General features: G+C 41.3%; 1 protein-coding gene and 1 long non-coding RNA gene across 5 annotated transcripts in view; one reads left to right on the top strand and one right to left on the bottom strand.

The window, feature by feature from the left end:
- The window catches only part of LOC126899338 (uncharacterized), a 50,545-nt gene that overhangs the window by 19,310 nt on the left and 18,733 nt on the right, over window positions 1-12,502 (bottom strand). For 2 of the 3 annotated variants that reach the window (XR_007702554.1, XM_050674128.1), the window contains exons 1-2: window positions 9,023-9,361; window positions 1,764-2,772 (exon numbers count right to left, since the gene is read on the bottom strand). Coding sequence is in view for 2 of the 3 variants with exons in the window: in XM_050674128.1 (XP_050530085.1) it covers window positions 1,764-2,772; window positions 9,023-9,195 (1,182 nt within the window). In the remaining variant the exon portion in view is untranslated. Of the gene's footprint in view, window positions 1-1,763; window positions 2,773-9,022; window positions 9,362-12,502 lie in introns of those variants that run through there. The other variant, XM_050674129.1, reaches the window with a different exon arrangement.
- On the top strand, window positions 289-6,929 carry LOC126899341 (uncharacterized). 2 transcript variants are annotated; one of them, XR_007702556.1, is made up of 4 exons: window positions 289-1,170; window positions 1,241-2,971; window positions 3,773-4,239; window positions 4,313-6,929. It is a non-coding gene; the product is annotated as an uncharacterized LOC126899341 (long non-coding RNA). The 2 variants fall into 2 exon arrangements; XR_007702555.1 differs by having other exon boundaries at window positions 290-1,434; window positions 1,526-2,971.

Below are 12,502 nucleotides of genomic sequence, written 5' to 3' on the forward strand. Positions count from 1 at the left end.
TATGAAAACAATTGATGCTCGGGATGATTTTGCAACCGACTACGCCCCCCCCTCGCCGCATTCGAGTACTCAGCCATAACGATCGGTTTCGCACGAAGCGATCAGAAAACGTTTTACCAAAAGAGTACACGTCGCCGCAGAACAGTCGAGAAGACCGATTGCGATAACGAAAACACATAAAACGTTCTTCACCGTCAGAGTAACACGTGATATGTTTAATGGCTGAGTGTGCGTATGTTGTTGTTGTGAATAACAGCTTAAAACATATAGCTTTTTGTGTACAGAGAATGCTCCGTCAATGCTAAAAACGCGACGACTACCTTTGATCGTTGTACGCGCCTATGGCGAAGCGTACAGAGTGTGGCGCAACACTTGTGAGGAGGAGGTGGGGAGACTGCAACAGTCTGCGGTAATCGTATTGCTAATGGTACACACACAATATTAGATATGAACTCATACGATATTTCTACGCAGCCATAAAATAATAAGCAGTGGCCGACAAGATAATATTCGCAGAGTACACGGTTTTTTTTTTATGGTATTCATTTCAAGTATCCACAAACATAGAGCGACTATTATGTGTTGCTAACAAACGGTGCTTATTAATAAATTGTAATTAAAAACACGCATAACCCCACCGTTGAAATTTCACAGCTGTGGCCCAAAGACAACACAACCGATTCTTGTCCAACAGAAAATTGTATTCGTGTATACAAAGCACTACGCCAACACGTTTGTCACGCCTACGAAGATCAATCGTTTGTGTGTAGAGTGTGTTTTACCGAATCTATGAATTGGCGTTTATTCGTTTGGACGACTCAACCGATTACCGTTGACCGCGGCCGGAGAACCTCAACAGACTTGATGTTAATATCACGTCGAACACACCGGCGAAGACAGGCCGAGTCGACGCCTACCATACAACGACATGTATAGGAGGATTGCGTAGAACAGAGGCACGCCCGGACACCGTTGAGTCATTACGCGAAACGTGATTACAAATCAAACGGGGCCCCACCTGGTTAAAGCAAAAACAGAGTCAGGAGGAGGCTATTTGAGGATGAAAGTTCAGCACACGAATTTTGATTATACAATTCTCAATCCAAACGCCGAGGACGTACTCTTGAGGTGGTAATTGGAAGGGCTCTGCGATATTGTAAGCCGCATATTGTACGTCAGAAGATGCGACTTCAAGGTTACCACTGCACACGACTATAATCTTATAAAATAATACTTGCAGGTATTGTGTGTTTTTTGTCTCTCATCACATGTACGGATCGAGTGATAAATCGTGTCAGTTGAACTTAAAAAAAAAGTTAATGCATGATCACTGACGCGTGTAAAAAGGATTAGGATTGAGAAAAAGGATCGTAATGTAAAATTACAAAAATAAAATCAAACATTTCGAGAAAATTTTCATGGCTTGTAAAAAAAGTAAATAATTTATTCTTGACGTAATGTTTGATGGTGAAAACCATCGCGCGCTATTCATTTTTTGTGTTAATATTATTATTATTTTTGACAGCTAGTTTTGAAACTGAAAACTAAAATCGGTAAACCTTGTAATTATTACTGATGTCTTGTAAAAATATAACGAAAACATGTCGAATTGGCGTTATGTTGTGTTGATATTCATTAGGAAACACCGTATCGAGTACGATTACGTAGACAAATTAATTATTTTATGTTTTTCAATAAAATGGAAACAACTAGTACGAAAAAAAAAATATATATATATAAGTAAAATAATTTTTTTTATTTACCTCCGTGCCGTCTACCGCAGATCCCGGAGCGTCCGACGCCCCCACTCGATACCTTCGTTTTGCGGCCGGCAACACATTACCGATGGGCGGAACGTGATGGTTCATCTCGTGCACGGTCAAGCTCTGCTTGATGTCGGCCGAAAACGAACAGCTCGAACACTTGTACGCACCGTTGGCCGTATGGTTCCGGTTGTGCCGGTCCAGGTTCCATTTGTACGGTGTCCGGAAGTCGCAGTCGTCGCACTTAATCATTGGCATCGTGTGGTACTTGACGTGTTTCGTGTACCGCGCTTTCATGTGCGTCACGTAGTTGCACTTCATGCACCGGAAGAATTTCTTTTTCAGATGGGCCACCTTCTCGTGCCGGTTTACCAGTATCTGGCTGTGGCTGCCGAATGGACAAACTGAACACCGCACGTACACGGTCCGATCGTCGGTCGTGGACGGCTCTCGCCGATGGTCCTGTTCGCGTTCGTCGTCGTCGTCGTCGTCACGCTCAGACCGCGTTTGAACAGGGACAGCCGACGCCGACATCTTCGATCGTTTAGCAGCCGACGGCACGGCGTTTCCCATGGGCGCCCTGGCGTCCACCTTTTCGACTCGCTGCACCTTGAGCTTGTATGCGGTGGCGGCGGCGGCGGCAGCCGCCTTGCCTTTGCCGGCCACGTGCACCATTTGTATGTGTCTCTGCAACTTTTGGCTGTGCTTGGACGCGTACAGACACTGTGAACACTCGTACACGCGGATTTTTTCGGCGTGCACGTTTTTCTGGTGGAACAGAAAAAATCTGGGATTCTGCGTGTAGTAATTGCACTTGGTGCACGCGTAGTTACGCTTCACCTTGCACTGCGGCAACGACGACGCAGTGGTCGACGCGTACGTTCCGCTGCCGTTTCTTCTGTCGTCCATCCTGTGATTGCGGTTGGCCTGGGAAGGCTTAATGCGAGCCGCCATCGACCGAGGCTCCCTCAGAAGTGTGGCCTTGGCCATACTTTCACGACGGGTGTACCTGCAAAACAACAGAAAATACCATTAAACACACTCGGCGTACTCCGACGAATAATTACTGATAAACAAATAAACGTATCAAATGAATGGACTTAGTAGCATACTGAATTTTATGTAATTCCATGTAACACCAATACAGAAAGAAAATTCGAAACATTTTTAAGCTGGTCATAAAATCGAATATTATAAAAATGTAACAGGTATTAGGAAAAATTTGTGTTACGACTATAAACATTTTTTAGATTTTGTAGCACTAAATTTAAACATGAGTACAAGGTTGGATACACAACCATATACGAAATGCATAATAAGAAGTGTTAAGTTTTACAATAGTAAAGATTCGAGAAAAAGAAAGGAAAAGAAATAACTAAAGTGAAAAAATAACTAAGAGAACAAAATAAAAAATATAAGTATTTTGATCGTTCAATCAATCAATCGTTAATTTTAATAATTTTTAAAACACTTTAATAATTTTAAAGGTGAGACGCGTTAAAAAAATATAAACTTGCTTATGAACAATCATGTAGTTAGGATATTAAAAAAAACAAAGGACTTAGAGATGATTGCTTATTGGTCATTTGTCTAGGTTAGGCAAAAGGTCGAATCGCAAGTGAAAAAAGCTAACATCTCAAATTCTGTCATTATACAAACAAAGGTCATGTAGTTTATTAATATATAATAATAATATATATATAATAGTTAATATATAATATAATAATACATTAATATATAATAGTTTATACTTGCTAGGTCTATTTAACATTTTTGTATAAATATTATTTTATTTTATTAAAACCAAACTATGTAGTTATTTAATACGAAATAGATTAATTCTCTACTTAAGTTTATTTAAAATATAATATGCTTTTTTATTTTAGTCTATTTTTGATTCATGAAAATAAATATATATTTCAAAGTTATTTTAGTCAATTTGATAAAAAAAAAAAAAACATTACAACCGATCGGATAACAAATTTTGTTTATTTATTTTTTTTTTCAAGGAACTTTTTGAAAGGACACGACCAAAACTTCGCACAACCACAAATATAATAAAATAGCTTTATAAAAACTTGTAAAGTTTTCTAAACGTTATACGTCGTTAGCGAGCTATTTAAAAACTTCCGGTTCTTCATAAAATTATCCGTTTAAATGGCCGTAAAAAAGAAAAGAAACAAACTAAATGGCTTATGTTTCATTTCCATTACGATTCGATTGAACACAGAAGTTACAAGGTGAAATTGGAGACCTGTGGGCCAGTCGTTCTGTACTGTGACTTTACTTATCGCGTACATATTAACAGCGGGTTTTGAAAACTGGGACGTTTTTAGTCATTAAACCCAATTTCGGTAGATTATACATGGACTCGTTACGCGTACAAGTTAAATCTACAGAAGAAGTGTAACTGGTGTGTAAGGTGATCGTACAAAGTGACGGGATGAAGAACAGCGTCGGCCGCTGCAGTTGACAGGTAAACGCAGAGACCGAGTGTTGTTTTATTTATAACGCGGTGTAGAATAATATTTTTGTTCGTTTATGCTTAGGATGTTGGTGATTTGGCGACTGTCGAGGTTTTGGCCGGACGGGCGAGTCTGTTCGAAAACGATTTGCGCACAACGGAAGCGTGCAGGTGAAACGACGTCAGGGGGCGGCGGCAGCTGCAGAGGATAAATATAGACGAAGAGGCGGCGGCGGCGGCGGCTGCCATCTCGACTGCAATAGCCGCCGCCGTACCACAATAAGCGACACACGGCGAACCATGTTTAGACACGGTGTAAAAACAGTTGGGCCAGCCCATTTTTTAGGACGATTTCGAAAAAAGAATAAAAAACATTCGACAAGTTTTCAGAGCGACCGCGGACGGCTCGCAACGAGGAGATTCGTGTTTTGTTTTCACCCGTCGGCGGCGAGATCCGTTCAGACGACGTCGGCCGTTTGCACACAATACGCGCGCAGGGGAATCCGTGTCAAGGTTGCGGCGAAACACAAACGGTCGTAATGTGTGCGACAATACGAACCGGCACCAAGACAATATGCGCGTAATGACGAGTGGGTGGTGCTTTGAAATAGTCCTATGTATATTACAAAACACGTCGAGGAAGAGAACCAGAAGAATATTTCATATAGGTAATTGCCGTACCGGCGTCCGTGGGTTTTAGGTTTCGGGTGCTACCCAAAGTCGAATGAAATAACTGAATAAACGAAAACAATTGCTGGGAAAAGCGAAATACGCAGAGTAATTCCGACCGACGAAAAGCCAGTTTTTCACCGTTCGTACACACAACGTATGCGATACAACGACACCGGACTACTGTTGGCATACGCGGCAAATAAACATTTGGTCGGTACGAGCGCATACCTGTCAACGTTTTACGTGTCGTGTTTTCAATGGTACAATGGAAACACTAATAATAATTATTGTTATTAGTACTAACACACGCGTGTGTTTCTTACGGCCGATGGCGCACACGTGGCGTAGTGTCGGACAACGGGTAGCGGCGTCATAGCCGTTACTGCCATGGCAAAACTTGCATTGCCGCTGCTGACCGAGTGGTGTGTTTACCGTCTGACTTATCGATTGCCCCGACCTGGGCGCGTGTGTGTCAGCAGCCGAGAGGCGACACGGGCCGCGCGAGAGATTGTCGTCGTTACGGATGTGTCGATGCGAAGAAACACACGTCGCGTTTAGAATAATAAAATTAAAAAACCGCGACCTGATATCAAAAAAAGTCCAATCGAGCGCACCCACCCAAACGGTGCGTGGAACGGTCTCGTAAAGTTTTTTTGTTTTTAAAACGTCCGTCAAACGATTGTCCGGCCCGTGATCAAAACAAATTGACAGCAAACAACACGATTGCATGACATAATGCACACAATAGAGATGATACACCGCTATAAAACGAGTTACTATCTGCAGACGTACAAGGATTGCAGCTTCGACCAGATGTGTATAATATACAAACACATCTGGACAAATCCGCAACGATATGGGCAAGGCCAGAGCTGCAGCGCAGCGATACGTCGTACATTTACATTCTCAATATCACACGAACGCCCAGTTTTTAAATAAAAATTTGGGTGTTTATTTTCAGATGGCCACATCAATTCTGAAACTGTTATTTGACGCGGAAAAAATTTGTTATCCGAGACTTCGCACTCATGACAGAAGAAAAAAGAAAATGCCATGATATAAAAAACGAACATACAAAAGAAAAAATTGTAGGGACACTTCAATGGTACATGTGTTCGTAAGTAAGGACACAGGTCAATTGTTACAAACAATGAGGACAAAAGAAACCCGTTTCCTTTCTTACTGAACACCCTGTATACATATATATATATATATAAATTTCGTTTAATTTGTATTCCTAATGTTGTGTTTATTTAAGGAATTATAATTCAGAATAATTACTACACGCTAATATATAAATCTGTGACGGCGATTCGTGTACCAAACTGGCGCACGGTGGACTGGCCTGTCTGGTCTATATTGTCTTGGAATCGTGAACGTGTTCCTACAGTCGACGGATAAGAACCGACCAACTACACCGAAAATACCTGAAGCAACAATTACTGTTGAACTTAATTCCATAGGTTACCAGTCGACTCTCAATACCGTCGACTGAAACGCCAACACGGCTCGTAACCGGCAGCTGAATTGAACGGCTAGTGGCGCAAGTTTCTCGCAGGTTTGCGGAGAAATTTGATATCGTACACCGGCGCGGAGTGGTACGCGGAATGTCATGCGGTGCTCCTCTTCATCTTCTTCTTGCAGTCGGCTTTCTCCTGGCGGCCGCACACACAAAATGTTATAATGAAGCAAAAACGGCAATAGAAAACGTTAACAGGCCGTGTACACACATACTACGAAATGTGTTTATACCGAACGAGAATAAGTTCATGGAATAGGTAGAGGCATGTTTTGCCGAAATAATGAATAATCCGCTCTTTTATTTTTTCTCGGAGAATCTCAAAACTGTTTCTAATTGTTTGGTGCGAGTGAACACGTGCAAACAGCATTGATCTCGGGACGCGTCGTTGATGAAAAAACAATACGATCTTTGTGTATTTATCAGTCACCAAATCGTATAAACATGTACTATAAGTTTTACTGAAATGTAGTAAAGAACAATAAAACTATTTTGATCGAAAAACAAAAAAACCTGCTGTGTTCATATTAAAATTAAAATTTTATTTCCAACGTTGGGTGTATTCGAATATTTAATTTTTGATATCGCTAACAATGTCTTGATATATTTGAAAATGACCCCAGTCGTGTTAAACACTTTAAATTTTGGAAGTTATAAACACTGTATTGTACAGACTGGAAGGTGTATTACGGTCTGTTTATTGTTAGCTCTAAGGATCTATCCACCGCACTACTCCTACCCCGACATAAAAATGAATAATTTATTCCAAAAACAACGTTCAAAAATTGTGTTATCGATCGATTATTTTTTTTTTGTTTTTAAACTAGTTAAAAATATGTTTTTTCACTATAGAAACTAACTTTAATACTACTAGCAAGAAGGGAATTAGCGCAATTTTTTTTGAAAACTATAGAACAAAGGATACTCTATTTACTCGGGACAAAAAAATTCTATTTTTTATTATGTTTATATTTTTCAAGATATTGCGTTATTATGTAATATTAAAAGGGGTGTAATACACTTTTATATAAATATATATGTATTATAAACAATGTACTAAAAATAAACTATATCGATGAACATGAAATTAAACGCATAATTTCAACCTATATTGTTGATACACCATTAAATAATATTAAAATACCGGTATAAGATTTCAAATAAATTTCTGTCGTTCAGAAGTTATTGTTAATAATAAAGTACGATTAAAAACGAACGATAGCAGTATTTATTTACAATTAAAAATTTATAATATATATTTTTAATGAAATTTACTCATTTATTTAATTTTAATAACATAATTTAGTTGTACTGGAAACGAATAGAAACAGATTGTTTATATAAAATTAAAATATATACACCCCATATTAATACAAGATTTTTATGAATTGCTCAGCTAAACGCCCGAAATCCCGTTATAAGCAGTTTTCAAAATTATCACTACAAGTATGAATCGAACTGCGATAATTTTTTTATGTTTAATTTCTACCCCTAAAATACGAGTTGAAGTGAAATGTTCACAGTTATAACAACAGTTGTAATTGACGTGTGTGCAACACAAATGCATTCCTAAAAATGGCAATATTGTGTATTTGTCAAAAAGTCAAACCTCCACAATTTATCGACAATAACCTGTTAAATTTCTCTATTCTGTTCGATTTCTAGGAACTAACCTTCCTAGAAAACTAAAGACCAGAAAACTCGGTAAAGAAATCCGGGCGTGTAGTACCGTGCGGTGTTTTACGACATGGTCGGATGGAGGCGAGACAACAACGATGCGGTCGAAGGACACACGACGACGACGACACCACACAAATAATAATAAGCAGAATGGCCGTTATTTCCGTGGGCCCTGATGAGCACGCGTGTCAAGATACGGACTAGAGGTGGTGACCGCTAAAAATGTGTATGAACAAGAGTCGATCAAGACTGCCGACGATGGCGCGCGTTTACATAAATTAACCGAAAGCGTATCGCGTTTCTATGTACAATTCTTATTGCGCGGAGCGTTACTACAATGACGCGTGCAACATTAAAACGTCGGTTTTTGAGGTAAACGACAAAAAACTGCGTTATCGGCCCGACCGCTACCGAAATCGCTGTTTGTCGTCAACAGAAAAGACGAAAATCGCGTCGGCGAACACACGATGGGCATCGATTGCTCCGGATGGAACGGGTTTGGCCCGATGCCGTTCTCGGGGACGACCGCTTTTAGCGGTTCGACCTTGAACGACTGCCACCGCCGCGATCTCAGCTGTCCAAAACGGTATACACGACAATGCTGCGGATCTCATCTTGTACTGAGTGCGTATGGTTCTCGAATAGGGTTCTGGATACCGTCGTCGTTTCGCGGCGACCATAAGCGTTAAACGAGAATTTAGCTTCTATTCGAATATTAGGAATATATTACGGGGCGCAAAATGTTTTCATACAAAAGAGAGAGCTTTGCGCATATAAAAAAAAATAGGCCAATCGCGCTACAGTCCACTTGCATCTCTATTGACTCGGCCGTAGATTAACCCACTAAACACCTCTCTGAGTGAACGTAAAAATCTACCCCCACAATATATATATAAAAAAAAAAAAGAAATCGTGCGCAGATACCTCGGCTTGGCAACAGTGACGGCTGACGGCTGCGATGAGTATTGACACTTCTTGTAATCAACGTTGTTGTTGTTGTTGATCATGTTCAACGCCTTTGTCGATGCTCTGTGCTGTTCGTTACCGGCACCACACGTCGCGCTATTTCCGCCAAACTTTCGGCGACCCGGCAACATGGTACTCCTACGGTAATATACTAGACGCGCGCGCGCTATTAATATTCGACACGCTGCGGGCGGTGAGAAAAAAAACCGAAATATGTGTTGTTGTTTTTTTTCACGACATCGGACGCGACTACAACAGCACTCGATGACCGACAAACCGCGACTGTGTATTACGCGACGACGGTGGTGGTAGCGACCGCCGGTGCAACAAGAGCGTACACAAGACCGCGACGGCGCGTGGTGGGAAACCGGCGGTGGCGGTATCGGCAGCACGGGAAGGTCGACTTGTCCGAGTGCGGCGGCGGTGTGGCGCACATAGGCCGCCCGGTGTACCCGATGGAGACGGTCGACGGGTATAGCGGCCGCGGCGGCAGCAGTTCTTCTTTGACAGGCGCGAAACGTGGCGCGTTTCGCCGCGGCGCTGTCGACGACGTTAATTATAACAACAACAACATGCGGATTCGTATGCTGTGCACAACCAGAAGACCCTCGGCGGCGGCCTCGTTCCACTTGAACTTGTCGCCGAGCGGCATTCGGTTGGCGTATAAATAATATTCAAGCGCTCTGTCGTCGTGCTCTATGAGAAAACACGACGCTGCTTCTTTGGATGCGCTGGCCACTTTTTTCAGCCCTTGAACAGCATCGTTCTCTTACGCCGCCAACAACACTACGCCATCGTGCGAACCCCCCCCCCCCCCACCAAGTGATATGATTTTACGCGCTCGGAACAGAGCACGGCGGCAAAACTATAATGACGCGCGATGATAACAAATTTACAAGTACGTGTTGTATAATTTTAAAAAAGGATTTCGAACAGATTAATATGTAAAAAAAAAATTAACAATGACATTTTCAAACTTTGTTATTCGACACACGGATGTATGTATTTTTCGGGCTCGGATGACACGAAACAACCTCAACCGCTCGAAAACGAATTTAGGTCAAACGTGCTCTTTTCGCAAAGTTCGACGACGGGCACCGAGCTGTTGTTATCGGTTATTGTTTTCTTTGCTAACGACTCTCCAAGGCGTTTAAATATATTTATCACACGCGTTCGTTACAAACCGGCAGTAAAAAATCACACCGTATCGTACACCAAATGCACGTTAAATATTTTTTTAAAAAAAAACCGTTTTTTAAGTGTCAATAATGTCATCGTGTGCAAGTGGCAAAATGTCGATACACTCGACTCGGTTTAGCGCCCGATACGCACTAGTCGTACAACATCAGTCGTATTTGTGAAATAAATATTTCCAAACGTTTATTGTACCGGTAGATAGAACACGACCTATCATGTTTTGCTCGCCCCAGAACGAATAGGTGTGTTTTTGTCCGGGGGCGACTAGGGGGGTACTGTTCGATCGAATTATTACTAAATTACCATCTCGAAAGTGACGTTCAAAATATGGAATAGCGCTCAGACGATCAATCGCAGTATTCAGGTCGCGCGCGATGTTAAATCTCCTCAGCGGTCACCCAGAGTTCGATTTCTGTATGTTTATCTGACAACGGCTAAAAAAAAAAAAACCAATTCCGACGGCTCACTACGATTACAAGTCATTGCGGCATTACCGCGTGCAAAACCTTGAGAACCTCTTTGGATTCTCGGACTTGGTTCGACTGCGATAAATGTAATAGCAACGTTTCCACTAACAGAAAAGCAATAACGCACACGCACACGAAAAAAAAAATGAGACCAAAGAATATAATAGAATACTCGATTGGGAAACTCGTTACGAAATCGTGTGGTATCGCGCGCGGTCTCTGATAGAGTAACGTTAGTTAACATCTGTGTTATATGCGTCGGCCTAAAAAAAACCATAGTTTTTCATAAAATAAAAAAATGCATTTAGGCGCGAGCCAATAGGATTTCATTTTTCCAGTAATTCTATAAACGAGAATTACATTATTCCATATTTTGACACGTGTCATTTTTATGGAGTAATAATATTTATTGCAGTTTTCTCGACGTACTCCGCTGCCGACTCGGTGTTAATAAATGCACTGATTAGAAAATGATCTAACACTATTGGAACTTATCGAGTAGAACATAAAGAACAGTTGCTAAAAAGACTGCACTGTAGTAATAAATAACCCATACGTCAGCAGAGTATTACTAAACTACACGTTACTTTAAACACGAGTAGTGTAATTTTGACGTGAAGTATTGAAAGTTTGTACACAAATATAACTTGTCCCGCGGGGAACAAAAGGGACTACTGTTCCCCCCTCCCATTGATCAATTATTACTATCAGCGGCACATGACTGACAAGAGTACACGGTAAGCCACATACTCCTACACTTAGGACCTCAATCCCCACAAAACAAAAATCCTGGCTACGTCGGCGCCAAGGGCTTGTTGGCGTTCGTTTTGAGTTAGCAACATTCGACACCTGTTGGATACGTGTGCCGTCCAGGTGGGCGTACGTAATAGTCGGCTCGGATTCGGATCGTTCGACAAACGTGCGCACACAAATTACGTCGTAAACATTTTACACGCGATAAACAAACAACACCGGCAGCAGTTACTGTGTTTCGTGACTTTTTTTGTTTGCAAACGGCAGACGAGGCGGAGAGAGGCGCAAACGAAAACCATAAAATAAGTTTAACAATACATAATTAGTCCGGCCGCGATTTACACACAAGTCTGCAAGAGCCCAAGTACGATTTAAAACGAGTTGTGGGCCGGTAAAAAAATAAAGAGGTGAAAGTTAATCGGTCGCGGGCAGAACAAATAAAATTCGTTTTAAATCTTTTACGCGCCGAGAGGAATCCGTTTAGATCCGTTGTGCAAATAACGACATGCGGTTCAGTTACCGGCGGCGTTTTGTTTACCGGCACCGACAACGAAAAACGCCCACACTAAGTTCATTAACGCTACGCTAATTTGCCGACACTTTAAACAAAAGTTATGTCCGGATTAAAAGGGAGGGGGGCAAACGCAACAAGGACCGACGAGCTTTAGGGTGGGTTCATTTTGAATTTTACTAGCCTAATCACGATTAGAGACAGAGTTTTTCTGGTTTTTTTACAATGGCGATATTTTTCATAAGAGGGCTTATCTCGAGGTACCATCCCGGAGCCCATAAAACTGTTAATCAGGGCCTGCTAAAGGCGTATAAACGTGCCTGTTAAACGCGCACATGCGGTTCGTCGGTTAACTTTACCAACGATTACTTTTTAATTTATCCAAAGAGTAAGATCTTTATAGTAATATCCGGTGATGTTATGTACGGCAGTGAATATATTGTCACTGAATAAAATTCCATTTTCATAATCTAGACCTTTTATTTTCGATCATAATCATCTATGATATTC

This window comes from Daktulosphaira vitifoliae, unplaced genomic scaffold (genome assembly GCF_025091365.1).
Source record: "Daktulosphaira vitifoliae isolate Bord-2020 unplaced genomic scaffold, ASM2509136v1 Scaffold_2, whole genome shotgun sequence".
In the NCBI taxonomy this organism is placed as follows: domain Eukaryota; kingdom Metazoa; phylum Arthropoda; class Insecta; order Hemiptera; family Phylloxeridae; genus Daktulosphaira; species Daktulosphaira vitifoliae.